Raw genomic sequence first — 19,801 nt, 5'->3', positions numbered from 1 at the left:
AAGGTTGAGGAAGGAACGTGGCTGGGGCAAGAACAGAGCAGAGCTTACATAGAAATGAGCGTGAGGTGTCTCACTGCACTGACTCATCAGCTCCTTCGGGGCTCCGGCACAGGAGCAACGCCACAGAGCTGGGTCCTTGAGTCAAATGATGGAAAAGAGGTGTCCAGCCCCAAATCTGCCTCCCGATGCGTCCCCCTCACAGCTGCTCTCACTGGGAGAGGGAGGAATCCTCTCTCTCAAAAAAAAGTGGTTGATGGCTTCATGCAAGGCTGGAATTGTACACCATCACCTTGCACTTTGCGGTTATCATTTGCGGGACAAACGCAGGCACCTTCCCCTTTGCCATGTAGCGTTGCCTGGTCCGTTTGCCCACCCAAACCCAGCCGGGCTTTAAAACACCGTGCCAATGAAAAGCGGCGGGGTTTGGGTTTGTTTCGCTTAGCGGGGGGAAAAACAACGCAAAACTTCAAAGACGTTTCCCGGAGAGCCCGACTCGGGTGCGGATGCTCAGCGGAGCACGGACCGGCCGTACCGTCGCCGTGGGTCTCCGCACCCTTTCGCGGGGCTGTGCGCCGCTCCGCGCCCCCCATCCTCATCCCATCCCATCCCCACCCCACCCCACCCCATCCCCCGCGGTCCCGGGGCGGCCCGGCGGGGCGGGCGCGCAGGCGCAGGGGGCGGGCGGCGGCGCTCGGCGGCCCCGCGCGCGGCTCGGCCCCAGTCCGCGCTGCAGCCGCCGCGGGGGCGCCACTACCATGAGCGGCCGCGGCCGCCCCTGCGCGACTCACGGGCACCGGGCGCACCCGCCGCAGCCGCCGGCCCCCCCACGCCGCCGCTGCCGCCGCCGCGCACCCACGGCCACCGAGCCCGGCGCTGCAGGATGCCGGGGGGCAAGAGAGGGCTGGTGGCACCGCAGAACACCTTCCTGGAGAACATTGTCCGGCGCTCAAGCGGTGAGAGGTCTCCTCCCTCCATCCTTCCATCCATCCAGCCATCCCTCTGTCCATCCATCCTTCCGTCCGTCTATGCATCCCTCCATCCATTCATCCCTCGGTCCCCGTGCCGCGCCCGCCGCCACGCTGATGGGTCTGTGCCGAAGCGATGCCTTCAAGGAAATGGGGGTTCTGCTGTGCCCCACCGGTCTCCACGGGAGTTGTCCTTTCCCCGTCCTCTCTCATTTCTTCCTACATCGTTATCAGTACTTTTGGGTTTTTTTTGGTGAGGCGCTTCTGAAAAGAAGTAGTCATCATTTACGTTTCTAATATCCTCTCCACTCGTCGGGTCATTTCCCCCCTTCTCATTGTACTTGAGTTCTCCAATAATTGATTTGGCTTGCAGCTGTTTTCATTTAGGATTTCAAAGTCTTGTCAATTCTGTGACACTTTAAAGTCTGTGGCGAAGGTATCAGGAGAAAAGAATGAGGGAATGACTGTGGTTTGGATAGTGGTAATCCTGAGCTAAAGAACTGTCTGCAGTTGCTCATCCACGGCTCCTCTGTTAGGTGAATATTTACAGGGCTGGTTCAGGGCTGCACGGCCATCAAATTATTCCTTGCTGCTGGAGTTCATGTTGCCCCTTCATCCAGTGCAGAGCACTGATCAGCACAGCTCCATTAAAGTTGTGGTGTGCTTGCAGGTATACTAGTGTGGATGCTGCTTTAAGCAAGTCTTGTTCTAGTTACTTTCCCTTTTTACATAGTCTTTGCACTGGCACATAGCTACTGAAACATATGAGTGCACAAATGAAGTCCAGCAGGACTTTGCTAAAAGATACCTCTTTGGACAGCCCAAGTTGAGGGCAGCCCAGCCATACCAGAGCTGTGCTGTGCCAGTGTGCACTTGGGGATGTGGATGGGAAAGATGGGCAAAGCAGAGCATCGCGAAAAGTTGCCACATGTATTATTAACCGAGACACTAGTGTGATGTGAAATGATGCTGAAAAGCGTTCCCTTTCACATGTCTGTTGCATGATTCTGCAATGATTTACCTCACGTACATATGATTATGGTCTGGTGTACTGGCTCGAAGTTGATTTTGATGGCAGTCAGTGAATTAGTGTTTCACCAACTTCCACAGGAGCAAAGTGGGATGAGGACTCAGAATTTGTTTTAAAATGTATGTTAAAATGCCAGCCTCATATTAAGCCATGAGCTTTTTTTGGGGGGGAGCTTCCTCCTTCTCATCTTGCCTGTGTCAGTTCTGTGGTTGGCAACTGACTCCCTGTCAATCTGTGTAGCTGCATGATCACCAAGAGCTAGTTTCCCACAACTGAGCAGTTATTTACCAGACTATTAAATGCAAACTTAATTAATAGGGGGTTATATAGCACTTTCCCTCTGACAATTTCTTAACGCTGGGTGGAATTTAATTACACTTCACAGCTCCTTGTGGAAGAGGATGCACGGAAGCATTCCCAACCTGTTCTTCAAATTGTGGCATAAACAGGGGCTTGAGGCATCACAGATGATTTCCCAAGGTCATGCGGCAAGCCAGTGGCAGAGCTAGGAACACGGTTTGGGACTCTCATGCTTTTGTATCATGCTCTAATTAAATCACATGTCCTCCCTGGTGAAAGCTCAGTGAAGCTTTGAGATGTGAAAAACTGGAAAAGCTCTGAAGACTTTTGAATGTTACACTTTAAAAGCACGTATCCCCCTCTGGGTTTTAACCTGGTCTTATTTGGGAGTGTAAATCGTGCTGATGTGGTCATTCATTCAATTTTTTCTCTGCCACTAATGGTACCTAAGCATGATGCCACAGAGACAAATCTGCACCACTGGACAACAAAGTGAAAAGTAGATTGGGAATTATTTTTTCACTCATGTAGGTGGTCAGTGTTGTGCCCTCAATCATGATTTCATTCTTATTTTTGTCATCCAGGACAAAACCTTATTTGTCCTTTATAGAAATAGTAATTTTCATTGGATTCAGCGCTGCTTAATCCAAACTTAATGGTTTCCAGTAGAACAAATCTGGTTCAAGTATCTCCTGCCAGTGCTCAGCAGGAGGCAAGGATTTGGTCTGCTGCCTATATGCTGGGTTTTGGTTTTATGCTTGGATTCACCAGTTACCAAGAGATTCCTCATTGACAAGTTGAGGAATGGGATGTTAAGACTGATAATTGTTTTTTAAAGTACGTCTTTAGTATCCTCAAATAAACCCCTGCTGTCACCATTCCTGGTATAAAGAACACACTCTTTTGAGATCTCGTGTGCTTGTGCAATCCCACTGCACTTCTTGACTGTAAATCTTTTCTTAGCAAGCAGGAGAAGGTTTGTAGATAGAGGTGAAATCTTCTATTAGGCAACAGGTACGGCTGGAAAAATTAGACAGGTATTTTGGCAGATAGGCTCTCCTTTGAAGTGGAAGCAAGGGTTTCAAAATGAAATGTAGGTAGAAACACAGTACTCAGAAATGCCAGAGATGGATCTGAATAACAAAAATTATAGACAAAAATTGCAATAGTTTTAAAATGTGGAAAGCCAGAACTGGTATAGTGGGAACATGGTGCACAGATGTAGTGTAGCGGCCAGCCTGGTGCTAAAAGCAATCATATATTCAATATTCAGCTTTATTTAAGCATTTAATGTTTAGGAATTTCATGAGCCTTCCCTTTTCACCCGAGCTTTGGTTTCAAATCAAGTTAGAAATGTGGTAGAAGTGCTCACAGTGAGTCGGGAGCAAACAGGCTGGATTCGATGATCTTAAAGGTCTCTTCCAGCTGAAACGATCCTGTGATTCTAGAAGGAGCTGGGTGGAAAGGAACGGGGTTGACTGTGGCTCTTCTGCCTTCTGTGTAGAGGGGTGGAATTTCTGGGCTGCCCTGACAAATGTACCTTTCTCAGCAAATGTGTTTGGGGAGGATGAAGCAAATGCCAAAGCACTGGGGAGAGTCCCGTGGTGTCCCTTTGCCCAGGCAACCTCTCTTTTGGAGGTGACTTCACACCTTAGAGCTTGTGAAGTGTTTTAAAGCAGTGATATGGTTTACTTTTTGGATGGCAGTAGGCTGCAGGTGCTTCCCAAAGGACTTGGTAGTGGAAAGTAAACCTCTAAGCTAAGTGGGTTCTTTGCCCACAGCACAGCTGAGCTACGCTCGAGGAGAGACAAAGTCTGTGGAGAGAAGCGGGTTCTGTTGTCAGACCAACTGCTGTGGTTGGTAAAAAGGGACAAGCCCTCAGGACACACAGACCCATCTTCAGGGTAATCTCAGTGCACTATCTGCAATCTTCTTTTGCTTTATTTTTTTTCCTTTTAAAGCACAGTGAAAATACACTGAGTAAAGGTCTTATCTGATGCTCACAAAGATTGATATGGTCTCGCTACAGCCTTGACTGTGCCCTGGATCTTAAGAACACCAGGTGTTTTGCTGAGCTGAAAGAAGTGTTTTGTGAGAGCACCAGGTTAAATCACATTAAGGCGACTGCCTTTTACTGCCATTAGTATTTTGGACTTTTAATAACAGCCTTCCTTAGGGCAATGTTCTCTCCTAAGATGTTCTCAGCAATCTGTGCCCGTTATTACTAATATTATTGGTTGCTTCTCCAGCGCATTCAGAGCTCCTGCTAATACTGACCTTGTCTCAGCACTGCAGAGGTGCAATCGGAATTGAGCGAGTCTTTAGAGCAGGGAAGGGTCCATGGCCTGGGTGCAGAGAGATCTGGTGAGCTGAGACACACACAAGGGCAGAGAAAGACATCTGTCTTGCCTGTCCATCTTCACCCTTCACATGTACTATCAGCAAAAGCAGTAAGCTTGTGTTAATGGTATATTTAGGTTTTATGGTAGAGAATGAGTCTGGGAAAAGGTTAATGCTGGGACCTTGTGGCAATATTCAATAAAGAGTGCTAACAGTCTGGAAGAGGGGCTTAATTTAGTGAAAGACTATATATAGTCCTATCTCTATGGTAAGAGTCATCAGTACTGGTTATTGATTCTGTTGCAATAACACTTAGAAGCTTCCTCAGGAAAATGGATCTTGCTGGTCTTTCACAAGTGTATTTTGACACTTGGGCTATGATCTTGGCTCCATAAGGCCTACATGTGAATTGTACTGGGAACTTTAATGGAACTTGCATTTAATTCCTCACCTCTTTAGCTTTGTGTCACATTCCTATGAAGCAGTTCCTTCAGCTAGAGCTTTATGCCCTGCTGGATCCCCATGACTGTAGGTGAAAGGGTCAGCCCTGTTTATAGGTGACTGATGCCAGGAAGGGGCAGACAAATGAGGGTCACAGCTATAGTGACAAGAGACCTTTTCCATTTTATTACACTGGTATTATAGATAAATATCTATTGCCTCTCCTGTCCTTCTTACTAGCCCAAGTAGTGTACCTGTTGTCTTACACTCGGTGAGAAAACGTCATTGTTGTCATGGACCATGAGACATAAATGCTTCTCTCCCATAAACTCAAGCTGCAAGTTCATCTCATCCAAATTGTTACACACACTGCAGAGAAAAAGTTCATTAAAGCAAGTTACTTCAAGTTTACAGGATGTTTGTCTTTGAGGATCCTCTAAAAACAAATGTGGACCTCAGCAGTTCCCTAAATCTCTACATAAAGCACTAGAAACTCTGAAGTGAAAGTTTCCAGCCTCCAGTTCAGTTGACTGCGGAGAAGTTACTGAAGGAATGGCCAAGAAGCTCACATCATCAGGGCTTTCTTTGGCATTTGAAGGCACAGAGTTCCTTTTGCAATTTTCTGCAACTGCAGGGGGGCTGCTGATAGAGAAATCAACTCAAAGTGGATTTTTACACTAAGAGTCTTTGCTAGATGATATTGGTGGGGAGTTCTCAATTGTTAGCTCCTCGCTTTCCTTTTCAGGTTGGTTTGCTGAAGGTGAATAGATTAAACATATTGGACTGCTGCCAAAATTGGGAGAGTTTTACATTGTCTGAATTTTGTGTGTATGTTTTTCTTTTTTAAAAAACCCCTGGTTATGGCAGCTCTGTACCATTGTATTCACTTAGAAACCCGATTGATACTGTACCGTTAGCTAAAGGGACGACTGGATTTCCTGATAAACTGCTCTGTAAATTCCAGATCTCTCGAATATTTCTCTGTGTGTTGCTGAGGGTGGGATGGGGGTGGTGGGAGAGACGTTGTTCGTTTCTGGGGGAGGCTTAGGCGCTGCCGAGCGCTTGCCACAAGAGGTCACTGCGGGAGTTGCTGCCTTCGCCACTTGATGTTTAAATCTTGAGAGAGACGAGAAAAAAAAATGAAATTATCGATTTTTAGGTTTTCAGAGTAAACATCCAGGGTTTTTTTATTGCTATTGGAAGGAGTATGCAGACAGAGAATAATATCAGGAAGTGAGCTGTGGAAACATATTTAATTAGCCTGTTAAACAGGGTTTTTAACGGGGATTCTAAGTTATTCTCCTGGAAAGCTAAGGGGACAGGATTTTGTGGTTTGATAGAATTAAGTAACAGAAGAAGATTTTGGAGTTAGCACTCTAATGACCTGCTTTTCAGAAAAAAACTCCAAAACCAAACAAACCAAACAGTCTGGTACTTACTTAATCAGGACAGTTCAGTGGCTGGCTATTCTAAAGCCAAGCCCTGGGTAACCCAGTTAACCAGGGCCCGATCCTGCTGTCTGGCCCCTGAGGAGATGCACCTGATACAGCACCTCGGTGCTGGGATGGCGTCCAGCCTCTTGATAGTTTTGCTTCACTTGCATAAAGAAGGGACCCCGGGAGAGGTAGATGATTCTCTGCCGAAACAGGTTTGTTTGAGACACAGCCAGGCTCTGTGAAACCACAGCCAGGACTGGCTTTGGGTTGAGTGTTTGCAAGAGGAGCCCCGGTGTCTGAACAACTACTGCTACCACATTTTTCTCATCTGGGAACATGAAGCAAGCACTCTTGTTTGTATAAGGCTAAACACCTGGTTTTTGGTTGCTCCCTGAGGGTATCAGTGCACCTTGAGTGAGAGCTACGCTGTGCTCCAGTTTAAATTTAGTCTGGCTACATCTGTGTTCTGCATAATTTTAATAGAGAAAGATTCAGTGGTGGCATTTAGATGATAAGCGGGATGGGTGAGGATTAGTTTAACTCCAGGATATATGAATGTGTTGGGGGCAAACTGTGATCAGAATTGTATGAAATGTCATTTTGCAGGCGTCTCATGTGGACACTGTCTCATCCTTACCGACTCAAAACTCTTCCCGGGGTCAACGATGTGCCAGCGTAAAGACAGGGGACTGAGCTGTTTGTGGGCTTTCACATTCAGAATTTCACATTCACATTTCAGGAGGTAAATTCCAGGCAGACTTTTTTATTCTCGAGCTCACTTGCTGAATGGCTGAAAGCTGCTGTGTTCCCAGCTGACTTACACGTGGATTTAATATTTCAGCCAATGCTGGGTTGTTTATCTTTTATTTGAGGAGCACTTACTTGGGGCAGGAAATGGATCATTTGAGCATAGTTGGTATGGTGGCATCTTGCTCGTTGCCTTTTCATAATATGAGTATTAAATAAGAACAACACCGTTACAGAAAGGTGGCGTAAAGACTTGGTCCTTTGAGAGGTTTTTTTTCAGGCAAGCGACACTTAATGTGCTGGGTAAATTGGCTGACACCAATGTTTTGCATGCTTTAGAGACACCAGGGAAATAATGGCTTTGTTAGAAAACAGCAGTGTGGTGTAATAGTAAGGAGTACCAAGTGCTGGAGGAGGTGGCTGCTCCAAGCACAGCAGCTCCTCTGCAGCTGACTCCAGAGCTGGAGGGGTGTTGGTGCCCATTGAGGCTGATTTTGCCCTCCAAAAGAGTCTAGGATTTTCTGTTGATTTCTATGGGGATGCAGTACACCTTGGACAAGTGGTTGGAGTCACTGTAAACACCACCAGTAGAAATATGTATTATCAAGGCCAAGATATACTCGGGAAACCTAAAAGAAACTAAAAAATGAGAACATTTTCTTAGGACCCCACCCCTCCCTAACACACACATTCAGAAGACCCTCCTGATTTTTCCATGATGCTCTAAAGAAAGCTACAGCAATATGCTGACCCTGTGTAGTTCTAAGGAGAGTCAGCTGACAGCAGTTTAAGTGATTCGAGGCTTTATAAGACAACACTAGCAAAAAAGGCAAATGCCAGACATTTCCCAGACCCTGTCAGGTCCGGGCTGCATTTCCTCTGCAGTGGAATGGTGGTAATTCTAAAGGACAGCTCTGTGTAAAGTTGCCTGAGTTAGGAGTTTATTCCTAGATGGAAACACTGCTCCTTTTCGTTATTATAATAATTAATCTTACTTGTGTTCTGCAACTGCTTCGTGGGGTTTTTTTAAAGCATCTTTTCAGTGGTGACCTTTCTAAAAACATTAGTTGCCTGTTTTCTTGGGATGAGACAGAATTCCAAGATGGTGATTTAAACAATTTTGGTTACAATTGTACCCAAGCATTCTATAGTAAAAAAAATGGTTAGAGACAACATTTCTCACTTGGCTAAGCATATCTCCTGGAATGATTTAGTTGTTCTTACTCTCCTGTGGTTACATAACATGAATTTTACACTGCTTTGGGCATTTTGTTGGTTAAAAAAAAATTGCCTGCACATTGTGGTGTTTGTGTTTTGGTGTTTTTTTAAACAAAACAAGGCTAATCGCTGTGTTGAGTATTAGCTGCTGCAAGACAGAGTAAGATTAAAGGCTGGCTGCTCTATAGCATAGGCTACCATTATACAAAAGAGCCTCTTTACAAAATCAAAGCACAGCAGCAGCAAATACAGTGCCTTTAACAATTATTTTCCTCCTACAAATTGTTATGTTTTCCAAACTGAAATTTTGCTAACCATGTGCCTCTAACACACAAATTCCTTGCTATCAGTACTAAACCTTGTAAATAGGAGAGATATATTGGCTAATAAAAAGCCTGCTGACTTTCTAAGAGGAATCTAGCAACTCTGAGACAGGCAAGTCTGCTGGCAGAGCCCTTCTTCCCTGCTGTCTTATAGACAGGTGCTGGTGTTTAGATGTGTCTAGTGAAAGAACTTACACAACCTACAGATTTGAGCTCTCTACAATACATAAGGAAGGGGGATAGATGGAGAAAGTGATTGCTGGAGGCAATGACGTCAAGACAATCTTAGAAATAATAAAAATTGACTTTTATCTGTAACAAAATGGGAAGTGGAAATGAATTTTCAGTACACGAGGGAAATTCCAGCAAGGCTGAATGCATTACCACACATTTCAGGCTTATCGCCATGCAAGTTTTGAAGTTAGCTGCATGTTAATGTTTTTGGAGTGTGAGATATCACCACATGGTAATCTGCATCACCACTGATCTGTCAGGCTTACTGTCTGCTTTCAGCAATAGCCAGTGTCTAGTGGACCAGGGGAGAAGTTCCCAGCCTCCATAAGTAAAACACTTGTGAGGCTGTGTGCTACTGTACTGTGTACTGTAACTGGACTGTACTGTGGAGGAAGACTTTCATTTCTGGGCTATAGCACAGATACTGCATTGTCACCTGTAACTTTAGCTATCCTTGGCAGTTGCTGTCATGATACTGTACTTTCAGTGTAGTCGTGGTATTATTAAAAACTGAGTAAATTCAAGTCTTGTCGTGTAGGCTGAATTTGGTGTTGTTCACCAAACCAGCTAAACTCTGTTAAGAACTACTTATCCTTGACAATATCTCCAGTATAATATATTCTTCACCTAGCTTGCAGAATATAACTCTTATGTGTTGAATCTAAGAGGAAGATAGCTGTGGAGATCCCTGACCTGGTGTCTTTGCTATGCTCATCACTCTGCAATTTGCAGACCTTTTATTGGCTCCTTTTCTTTTTCTTCTGAAGAAGGTGCAAAACACCAGTCTTATCATAGAATCAGAATGGTAGGGGTTGGAAGGGACCTTTTGAGATCATCTCTATTGAAGACTAGGGCAAGCAAGGAGAGCTTGCCTCTCCAATAGAATAATTTTGGTTGGAAATGACCTTTAAGGTCATCAAGTCCAACTACTGCCCTTACATTGCCAAGCCTGCCACTAAACCATGTCCCTCAGCACCTCAGCTACAGGTCTTTAAAATGTCCAGGGATGAGGCATCAATCACCTCCCTGGGCAGCCTGTGCCAGTGTTTAGCAACCCTCTCAGTGAAAAAGTTCTTCCTAATCTCTGATCTAAACCTGCGCTGGTGCAACTTGAAGCCATTTCCTCTTGTCCTGTCACTCATTACTTAGAAGAGACTGACCCCCACCTCGCTACAGCCCCCTTTCAGGTAGTTGCAGAGTGATCATGTCTCCCCCCAGCCTCCTCCACTCTGAACAATCCCCGTTCCCCCAGCTGCTCCTCACCAGACTTGTTCTCCAGACCCTTCACCAGCTTCATTGCCCATCTAGACATGCTTCAGCACCTCCATGTCTTTCTTACAGTGAGCCTGAGCCCGAGTCTGCCTTGCAGAAGACATCTGCCCTTAGGGAGAAGTCCTTGGTGTGTGGCATTGCAGCTCTCACATCCATGCTTTAGAAAACACTGTGTAAAAGGCTATTGGCTCACTCCACAAATGTTCTTTGGTATGAACTAACCAATATGGGATGTGGGCCAAGAGGGGAAGGAGGGGACCAGGAGTAAACTTGGGATTTGATGATGAGGTGGCTCTGTGCTTGCCTGCAGGAATGCTGGCAGGACACATCCCTGGGCTCTCATCGAGTGAGTACTTATGGTCTGGGTGTGTTTCCTCTCTGATGCGTGGCTGCAGACAGGTCTGTAGGCAGGTCTGTAGCACACTTGCTTTTCATTATGCCTGATCTGCTTGAATGAAGACTTGGGTTGTGCCAAGAGGCTACTATGAGACTTCACCAGTCACTGCAGCAGGGCACAGAGGGACATCATGGTGCCCTTGGCTTAAGTTCCTTGCTTTGGAGCTACTGACAAAGGAAGCCAGGAGGAACGCACAGCCAGTTGTGTTTGTAAGTGAAGAGACTCATCTTTGGTGTCTGGCAACTGGAGATAGAGAGGAAATGAGATTTTTTTCAGCCCATGTCTCTTACACCAGGTTCAAGCAGCCAACTGCAAATTGAACAGAGTGAAATTTGCCATGGTCTTACAGATGGAAATCTTAACCCAAGACACAACTGTGATTCACCTTTCTTAGTGAGGAAACCATGAACTGAGCTGTAGAAATAGGGAAGTCAGGCATGCAGATGGATTTAGTCCAGGACTGGCTGTTAGGACCCAGCCTCAAGGGAGGTAACTGCAGAAAGAGACTTTCATGAGTAGTTAGTGGTGATGACGTGGTATAAATCAGTCTCTTCTCTAGCTACACAAAACTAGAAACCCTAGGGCTGTGTTCTCTACTTAAGAGTCTTTGTCATTGACCAAGGTTATGCTCCAAACCAAAGACATATTAGAGAATGTACAAGGAGTCACAGCAGAGGTCTCAAAGCAAAAACTCCTTCTTGTCCAAAGAGGAGTTGCACTCTGCAATTTTAAGAGATTATGTCCAAAAATAAGAGGCTCTCTCAAAGTGTCGCATCATCCCCTAGACACTTTGAATGGTTACAGCTGGATATGGACTGGCTAATGTAAACTGAAATCTGCCTGGAGTTTTGATCTGGAGAAAATGTGGAAACGGGGAAGAATTAATATGTGTCTTGGTTGGACCTGACTCTTGATAAAATGTAGAGTAGGCATGGAGTACTGTGACTCATGAGACTTGAGCACACAATGAAACCCGCTGCTGGCCCGCTCTTCCTTAAATTTTCTCAGGCTGCTCACTGAGCAGCAGCATTAATGAAACATGGATTCCTATGGCTTTGTGCCTGCAGTTAGATTCATCGTCTCTAACAAGACACAAACGTTGATTCAAGATTTTTCTTCAGTTGAAACAGGACACACACATCCATATTCATGTACTGAGCATGGACGAATAAGCCTTGCTTGCTTCAGAAATAAGGGTGAAAAAGAAGTCAGTTAAGTAAAGGCAAATTCATGGGGACAAAAAAGAACATATTCTAATATCTAGTCAAGTTTCTAGTACATATACTACATATGTGATCTAACCTTATACACACTAGTGTCTCCTGGGATACTTCTAGTGTCTATTTTTTCTTCTAATTTTATAGGATTATGTTTTTAAAACTATGAACACTTTTGCTGTATGTTTTATTCCCTCCCAAGTTTCTAGTGGGTTTGATCAGTTTAGTGAATGTCTTATCAATTATTTTGAGACCCCCAGGTGTAAAGAAGTATAAAATCCATAAAAGACAACCATTAAATGCTGTAGGTCGGCTACTGGCTGCAGCACGAATCTTCTGCTGTGTAGTCTCTGACCTGAAACAGTTACATGATGGGAATACACAATCAGGATTCTATTTGTTGGACGGAGAGGCTTTGAAGCAGGGTTATCTTCTTTTGAACTGTGGTTCTCTAGGGAGCACTTAGATGTGGACAGCGTCCATGACCGAGTTTGATATTGCAGTCTCATCACCCAGGTTTTGTCCATTGTATCTAGGTATTTTGGACAAAAATTGTGGTGGAAGATAATCCAATAAAGAAATCTCTTTCCAAATCTATCCAGAGGACTTACAATATTGGATGTTTCCTAGGGAATGGCAAATGAAGGTCTGCTTATATTCCCATCGTCTTCAGCTACTGGGGTGTGCTGGCGGGAGAGTGGTTGTCACAGAGGGAGCCCAGACAGTTTAGGGGTCTGGTAATATCTCCCCTTTTCCTAATTGGAGAAGATGCAAGATGTTGGGAGGTATCAATACAACGAGATGACCTCCAGAGAACTCTCTGCTTTTCAGGGGTTTAATATGTCCCCTGTGTTAGTATCTGCACTGTGCTGAGTTCCTGGTGCAGAAAGGGCTGTGGAAAGGCAGAAAGATTTTATGTCATGCTCAGGCTTTACTCCGTGTTTCCTGCTGTTTGTAGCGAGGGCATCTCCCTCCGGGTAGGAAAGCGAATTTTTTCAGTTGCCATTTAGGCTTAAGAATACTTGTGATGGGTTCAGATAAATGCTTTGAGCTTGAAAGTGTTAGATTTCACAAATCTAAACTTCTATTTCTCACACTGGTTGGTTTTTAAATGTTTTAAAATCTGCCTTTCTGTAGCAAATCCTGTAATCTCCTGATTATTTTATTCCAAATTCATGCTTATAAAGAAAAAAGGAAAGAAATGTTATTTTATTTTTCAGTATGCTTTCATTGTACAACAGAATAATGTTTGCACAGTGTACAATCCAGTCACAGTTATAACTGCTCTGAGAAGGGCATGTGTAGCTCATGCAAACCCACTTTTATGTGAGAATGACTGAGTGCACCCGAATATACATCTATAAGTAATTGGCCTAACCATTCACTGCTTTTCATGAGGAAAAATTGTCAAAATCTCCTTAGTTTTTTTTTTAAATCTCACAAGTACTGCTGAAAGGAACATTTCATGTGATTTCTACACAGCAGTAATTGTTAATAGTTGTATTTTAATCTTTTTATCGTCGGTGAATGCAACCAGTTAGTTCCATAGCTGCATAGATTTTGAATGAAATTGAAATCTCACAGCAAAAATAAACTGCAAAGATCATCACAGACTGCAATTTGAGAACCTCTGCTAAGTCAGAATATTACTTCTGAAACAAAATTAGGAATGTTTACGGTGTAGGTGAACATAAAATCCCACAGTATTATGTTAAGCAGAATGGGTGTTACCTTCTTTGGAAACACCTTGCTAATAGCAGGGATGGAAGGAATCTTTCCAAATTAGTGAATTAAACTGTTTTAGAACCAACTCATCATGTGTTGGTGCCAGTCCTTGTGTATAAACTGTAAACACTGGCTGAGAACAGATGACTGAAGCGATATTTAAACCTGAGTTCAGCCTCCTACAAATTAACTCCCTGCCCATATTTTGTATTTACAGCGCTGGATGCATGTTACTAGCATGAGCCAATCCCACCTATTTACATTTGTAATAATCTACCAGTGAAATTCAATACCTGTTTTGTGTTGTTTCAGCGTGTAAGTCCCTTTGGCACTCGTTGGTTCCCTGATCATGCTGAATTGCCATGTAGGTCACTTAATATCTGCACTCCCAGGCATGATGTGGCTCGTGATGTACTATAAGATGTGGTGGGCACATCTCACTCCTCCCCAGCACCTCCTGGCGTGCTCTGTCCCTCATCCCAGGGATGCTGTCTGTGTCTTGCAAAATAGAGTGGGAGCTGCCCAGGGGGAAGACTTACTTGTCCTAAGCAAGGGAGTTGTCATCTGCGTTGGGCACATACACAGTTCAGCATTTAAAACTAAGTTTGCAGGTTATATTCAGGTTGATTTCAATATACATATAAAATAACAATCAAACATGGTACCTTGCCCAGATGTGAATAAATAGGTCCTTTCTAAATTGTTAAAGCATTGGTGTTAAAGCTGAAATGGTCTTTTGGGGTGCAAGAAGCTGCTTAGGTTACTAGGAGTTAACTCGTTTCTTTTCTGATTCCCGTTTTGATCTCTGAAATGTCACGATAGAAGATACCATCATGAATAACTCTGCATCTGCTGTGTAACACAGGGAAGCGTTCAATGTACTTGGCCACTGACAACAGCCCTTCCTCTCTCTCCTCTTTCTGTTTTCAGAATCCAGTTTTTTGTTGGGAAATGCCCAGATCGTGGACTGGCCCGTAGTTTATAGTAATGACGGGTTTTGTAAACTCTCTGGATATCATCGAGCTGACGTCATGCAGAAGAGTAGCACCTGCAGGTATGTCAACTGTCTGGCCATTGCCACTCGATGCACTTTTAAGATTGTAATCTGCTGAGATGATGAGTAAAGTTTGGGGAAAAGGATTGATATAAGCAAAGCATGGGTTTCCAGAAATGAAAGTACTGAAACAGGCTTTAAATGAATGTAACCAGCAACTTACCCAGGACATGGTGAAGCACTTAATAATGTGCGTTCATTTAGACACTGTTGACTAACTTTTAGTGAAATCAATGTTTTTTTCCACCAGCATTAACAAACTGCTGAAATACTTAATGTGGAAAATAGAATGGGTAGCAAAGTCCTTTGCTAAATCTAGAGTAGTGTTTAGGATCCTGAAAAACCTAATCCTAAATAAAAGAAAACTAAATTGAATTTGGTTGTAATTTTTGATGTTTTACTTAGAACATCTACAGATTTAGTAAATTTCACCCAAATCTATTTTGAAAGCACTCCAGATCTGCCCAGTTCGGAAATTCCCATCATCTTCTGGTATCTGCATGAATGCACTAAGCATTGTAGGAATAAAGACTATTTGACAGAGAAGCTTTTAAAAAGTTTTAGAGTGAATGAGAGCAAACTGCAGGTGCTCTCAGAAGATGGAGTAAGTATTGCGAGGATTTACACCTTATTCTACTCTCATTTGAAATGTATCCTTGCTATTATCGGTGTGAGTGTGCACCAGCTAATGATCCAATAAATAAAGTAGGTTTGTAGGTAAGATGTTTCAAAGGCTTTTTTTTTTAACTAGAGTTTTGTTAATTGCCCTCTTTTCATGGCAGGAGGCAGTGGGCTATTGTGTAGCCCACGTTGATTATCACACACACACAGAGCAGAGCAATGTACGAACTGCATCTTTATTCCCAAGGGGGTGATTAAGATGATGCTATATTTACTCTAAGCGTTGCAAGTTTATGGCTTTTCCCTCTTGTTGGTGGTCTTTCAGGAGAAGACAGCTGTGATTTATGGTTAGATATGCATCTGTGCCTTGTCTGCTGCATCCTTTAAAAGGAGATGCTTTGGGGAAAGACTAAATCCCTCATGCGTGTGTGTGTATGAGCAAAGTAAACAAGGAACAGAGACAATAATGAATGGCTGAGATATGAGGTTTTCCCATTATGTATTCCAACTCCAGGGCACTGAGAGGAGGGGGCTGCATATCTACAGCAATGTTTTTTGAGAGACAGGTTGCTGCCAGACACTGATTGTTGACTGATGCTTCGTTTGGCAGGAGCAGGGTGGGCAGTGAGCCTGTCCTTGATATCAGTCATCACTTACTCCAAAAAGCAACGTATGTGGTCACTGCTCTTATCTGCTGGGAAGGGAAGGAAGCCTTGGAGTCTAGGGTTACTCTGTGCACTCAGGTGCTCTCTAATGGGCAATGAAGAAGAGACACGTGCTGCTGAAATGAAATTCTTGTTCACACAGTAGCAGCAGAGTTGATATACTCACTGGGACTGAAAGAAAGAGCCTTATCACAGCTGTCCTGGGTGTACATGCATGCTTTCCTCTTTGCTCTCAGCTATCCTGTTTATTGAATTGTAAAGTTTATTGTGAGACAGCACTTTTATAGTCTGGGCACACTGAAATAATTATAAATATAGAATGGGATTGTAGGAAAATGTTGAGGGAGTGAAAGTTTAGCCATACCTCTCTCATAATGATTCCCCTGTGCCTTAATGCTGAGGAGACCAAAAGATCTGTTCCATCAGAGTGCTTTCTGTGAATCTAATGGGCTCTAGTTACCACTCATAAAGATCCCATTTTTGATGATGTGCAAGTAGATAATAAAAGTGAGTCATACACATGCAAATTCAAGGAAGAATTATTGTGGAAAATAGAATGGGTAGCAAAGATTTTTATTTTTCTTTAATCTTTATTCTACACTTCCATCTCTGAGTTTAGGAGAGGCCTCTCTACACTCAAAGGATGACTACTGCTTCTTTTGTGTCTGGGTCTTACCTGGTTGAGTTATGTATGCAGTGTGATATTTTTTGCATCTTTGAAGACATCCAAGTCTCTGCAGATTAAAGAAGAGATGGAGAGATTTTAGGCATGATCTGACATGCAGCTTTCAGAGCAGTGTCTTTGGAGCTGCTCTCTAATGAAGAGTGATGCAGCTGTATGACATGGAAAATAGTCTTGAAGGCCAGTGTTGCCTGCATAAACTTACTCAGTGCAATGCCACTGGAAGTTTTTTGCAAGCTGGAGCTATTACTTGTGTTACTTTCTGAATCAGGCTCTCAATCCTGATTGAATCAGGGTCTCAGTCCAGATTTGCTGTATTATGCCCAGGTTATATTACATTATACATAAAAATTGCTAGATATATAATGTTTGCTTTAGTGTTCTAAGGTGAGTGCTCTGGGATGAATGCTGTGGTGCCATACCTTTATTGCAGCTTTTGGAAGGGTCTGTTTTTACAGTTTTTTTTGTGCCAAAAATCCAGCCAAAGAAATATACAGAGTTTCATAGACAGTGTAAATTTAGCCTCTGATTCGAGTTACTGTTGTTACTGATCGTGTGATAATGGACAATTTATAAAATTTACAATATTTGCCCCTGCCTATATGGTACAGTGCCTTCAAATAAGCGTTCTGCTTGGTAGTCCAGTGAGTATTTACTGCCTCCTTTCTGTCTGTCCCACCCCAAGCCTTTCACTGGGGCTGCTCACATGTCATCATTATCATGGATGGAATCTCCTTCTCTGGAGGTTTCAAAATCCCCCTAGATGTGTTCCTGTGAGACCTAATCTAGGTGGACCTGCTTTAGCAGGGAAGTTGGACTGAATGATCTCTAGAGGTCACTTCCATCCCCTGTCATTCTGTGATTCTGTGATTACATTCTGTCCTAGGTGGGGTTGGCTGATGCTGATCACAGGGAGAGGGAATGAACTAAAGGCACTGGAGTGCGAGTGATTTTTGTTCCAGCTCAGGCAATGAGTTATTCCTGTGACAAGCTGGTAGTTCCTCTGATTTTGCACTTCTCTTATCTTTTTAATCAGCAACGATACGCCCATTGGCAGGAAAATCACTTTGAAATGCCTCAGTACAAGTGCCAGTCTCCCTAGCTTCATGGGCACGATATAGAGAGTACACAGGGGTCAGGCTGTGTGGATATTGTGTGGTGAGAACCAGTGTGTGTTCTTTCTGGGTGCACGTAGCACCCAAAGTTGCACATGTAGCTGGGGCTGATACAGAGAACAATTGATACAAGGGAGTGCTGGAATGCACTGGATTTGTAGGTAGAAGAACTTGTGTGCTGGTGAAGCATTGCTGTGCCAAATGTGAAGGAACAGGGCACTTGCAATTGTGACACCTCTAACCTTCAATTAACCATGCAAAATCCCTTGCAATTGTGACACCTCTAACCTTCAATTAACCATGCAAAATCCCTTGCAATTGTGACACCTCTAACCTTCAATTAATCATGAGAAATCTCCTACCTGGAGATGCATTGATAGATAACCAGCATGTAGGAAAACCCCTGGTTTCACACCCAGTTGCCCACAGTAATGGCAATGTATACTTATATGAATACATTGAAAGAAGAAACAGTTCTGGAACATTAAAATGAAGGTTAATTTTGCAAGTAATACCAATGTTTTCTAAATATTGCTGCTTATTAATTAAGACCTATGTTCTCATTGAGTCTTTGGAAGAGCAGGCACCCTTTGAGTGGCTGGTTAGTAGACCTGCCCTGGCATTTTACACTTGGCATTTGCTGCAGGCTGTGGTTTGCTTACCCTTCCTTTCACCCAAGAGCCTCATGTTGGACTGGGAGCAGCTGGTTGCTGGTTTTGTATTCAAAGAGGAAACCTGCTCTTAGGCCCTGTTTGTGTGTTTCCTTCCAGCTGTATAGGCAGAGGGAGTTGGATCTCCCCTCTGAAGTGGTTGTTTACAGTTAGCTTTTCAACCAAAACACTTGCAGTGCTCCAGTCAGCATCTCTGCTCTTCCTTGTTTTGATTTACTGCCATTTCAAGTGGGATTAAAACAAATCTGCCAGTGAATTCCTGACTCCAGTGAAGCTAATGGCAAAATTCCCACCATGTTCAAAGAAATGACGTTTTGCACGGTGGATACAGTGTGCTGGGCTGGAAAAAAGTCAGATTTGATACTGAGATGTCACCTCTATGATGTGATTTTTGTGTGTGTGAGAAGGCCTCTTTGCACTACCAAAGCTGTGCAAAGAGATCTTGCTGAGCATGCCCACGGGACCCAGGGAGCTGCACCATTTCTCCTTAGAAACGCTGCCTGCTCTTAAACTTGCAAAGTTTTAAAGCTATTGACATGTGTCTGTATTCACTGCTCCTCCTGGGTAGATGTTTGTCTGTTGCCATTGGTGCCTTTTCATCCAATGCTTTTGGATGAACAGAGCTGTAAAGTGGATGTAGGATCATGTTGCCTTCTGGGCTTCACCTGTCCTCTGTCCTGTAGTTAATTCCTCACAAGCAGTTGTTAAATACTGCCTTGACATGCTCTGCAGACCTGGAGCTGTTCTGATGCCGTGGTGCTGTATTCTGACAAAGACAGAAAAGCTCCATGAGAAGCTTCAGATGTGGCTTTTTTTTTCAGATGCTTTCAAAGGGCGGCAGGAGCCCAAGCATCTTAAATGACAAATGGTCTGTTTCAGAGATGGGGAAATTATCTAAGATTGTGCCTTTCTCTGAGCATTTCAGTAAGTCTTGTTTCTTTTTGATAAGTCTGTTTTCTAGGTAGTTAGATTCCCAATAGCAGAGTGGTTTTTGATATTTATGTCTTGTACAGTTTGCACCAAAGGCACTCAACAAGCAATAAATAACAAAAAACATGAGGCAGAAAAAGACAGAGTGATTGACTGAAGAAGTGGGAGTCTCTCCATGTGTACAAAATAGGGCAGACTAAATTAAATTAAACCTGTGATAAACAAAGATCTTATGTAAGTTGTACAGTGTGTGGCTTTGGGGTTTCTTCAGTGCTGTTAAAAATGGCCTTCTGAAAATTGTTTTTATTATTCCCCAAGCCTTTAAAATGTCTCTTTATATGTGAAAACAAGGTAAGATTTGAATATTACCGATTTGCTGCAATAATAAACTGCCTTCAGTTTAAAACATAAAGCTGAT

The 19,801-nt window shown here is 43.5% G+C and overlaps 1 protein-coding gene across 1 annotated transcript in view; it reads left to right on the top strand.

Annotated features, from left to right (window-relative positions):
- Positions 1–880: 880 nt before the first annotated feature.
- Positions 881–19,801, top strand: part of KCNH5 (potassium voltage-gated channel subfamily H member 5) — a 153,608-nt gene continuing 134,687 nt past the window's right edge. The window contains exons 1-2 of the mRNA XM_061998186.1: positions 881–953; positions 14,576–14,699. Of these exons, the coding sequence (XP_061854170.1) occupies positions 881–953; positions 14,576–14,699 (197 nt within the window). The remainder of the gene's footprint in view (positions 954–14,575; positions 14,700–19,801) is intronic.

The sequence above is a fragment of the Colius striatus genome, chromosome 6, assembly GCF_028858725.1.
Source record: "Colius striatus isolate bColStr4 chromosome 6, bColStr4.1.hap1, whole genome shotgun sequence".
NCBI lineage: Eukaryota > Metazoa > Chordata > Aves > Coliiformes > Coliidae > Colius > Colius striatus.
Note: the sequence above shows the minus strand (reverse complement) of the source record. Positions and strands in the feature narration are given on the sequence as shown.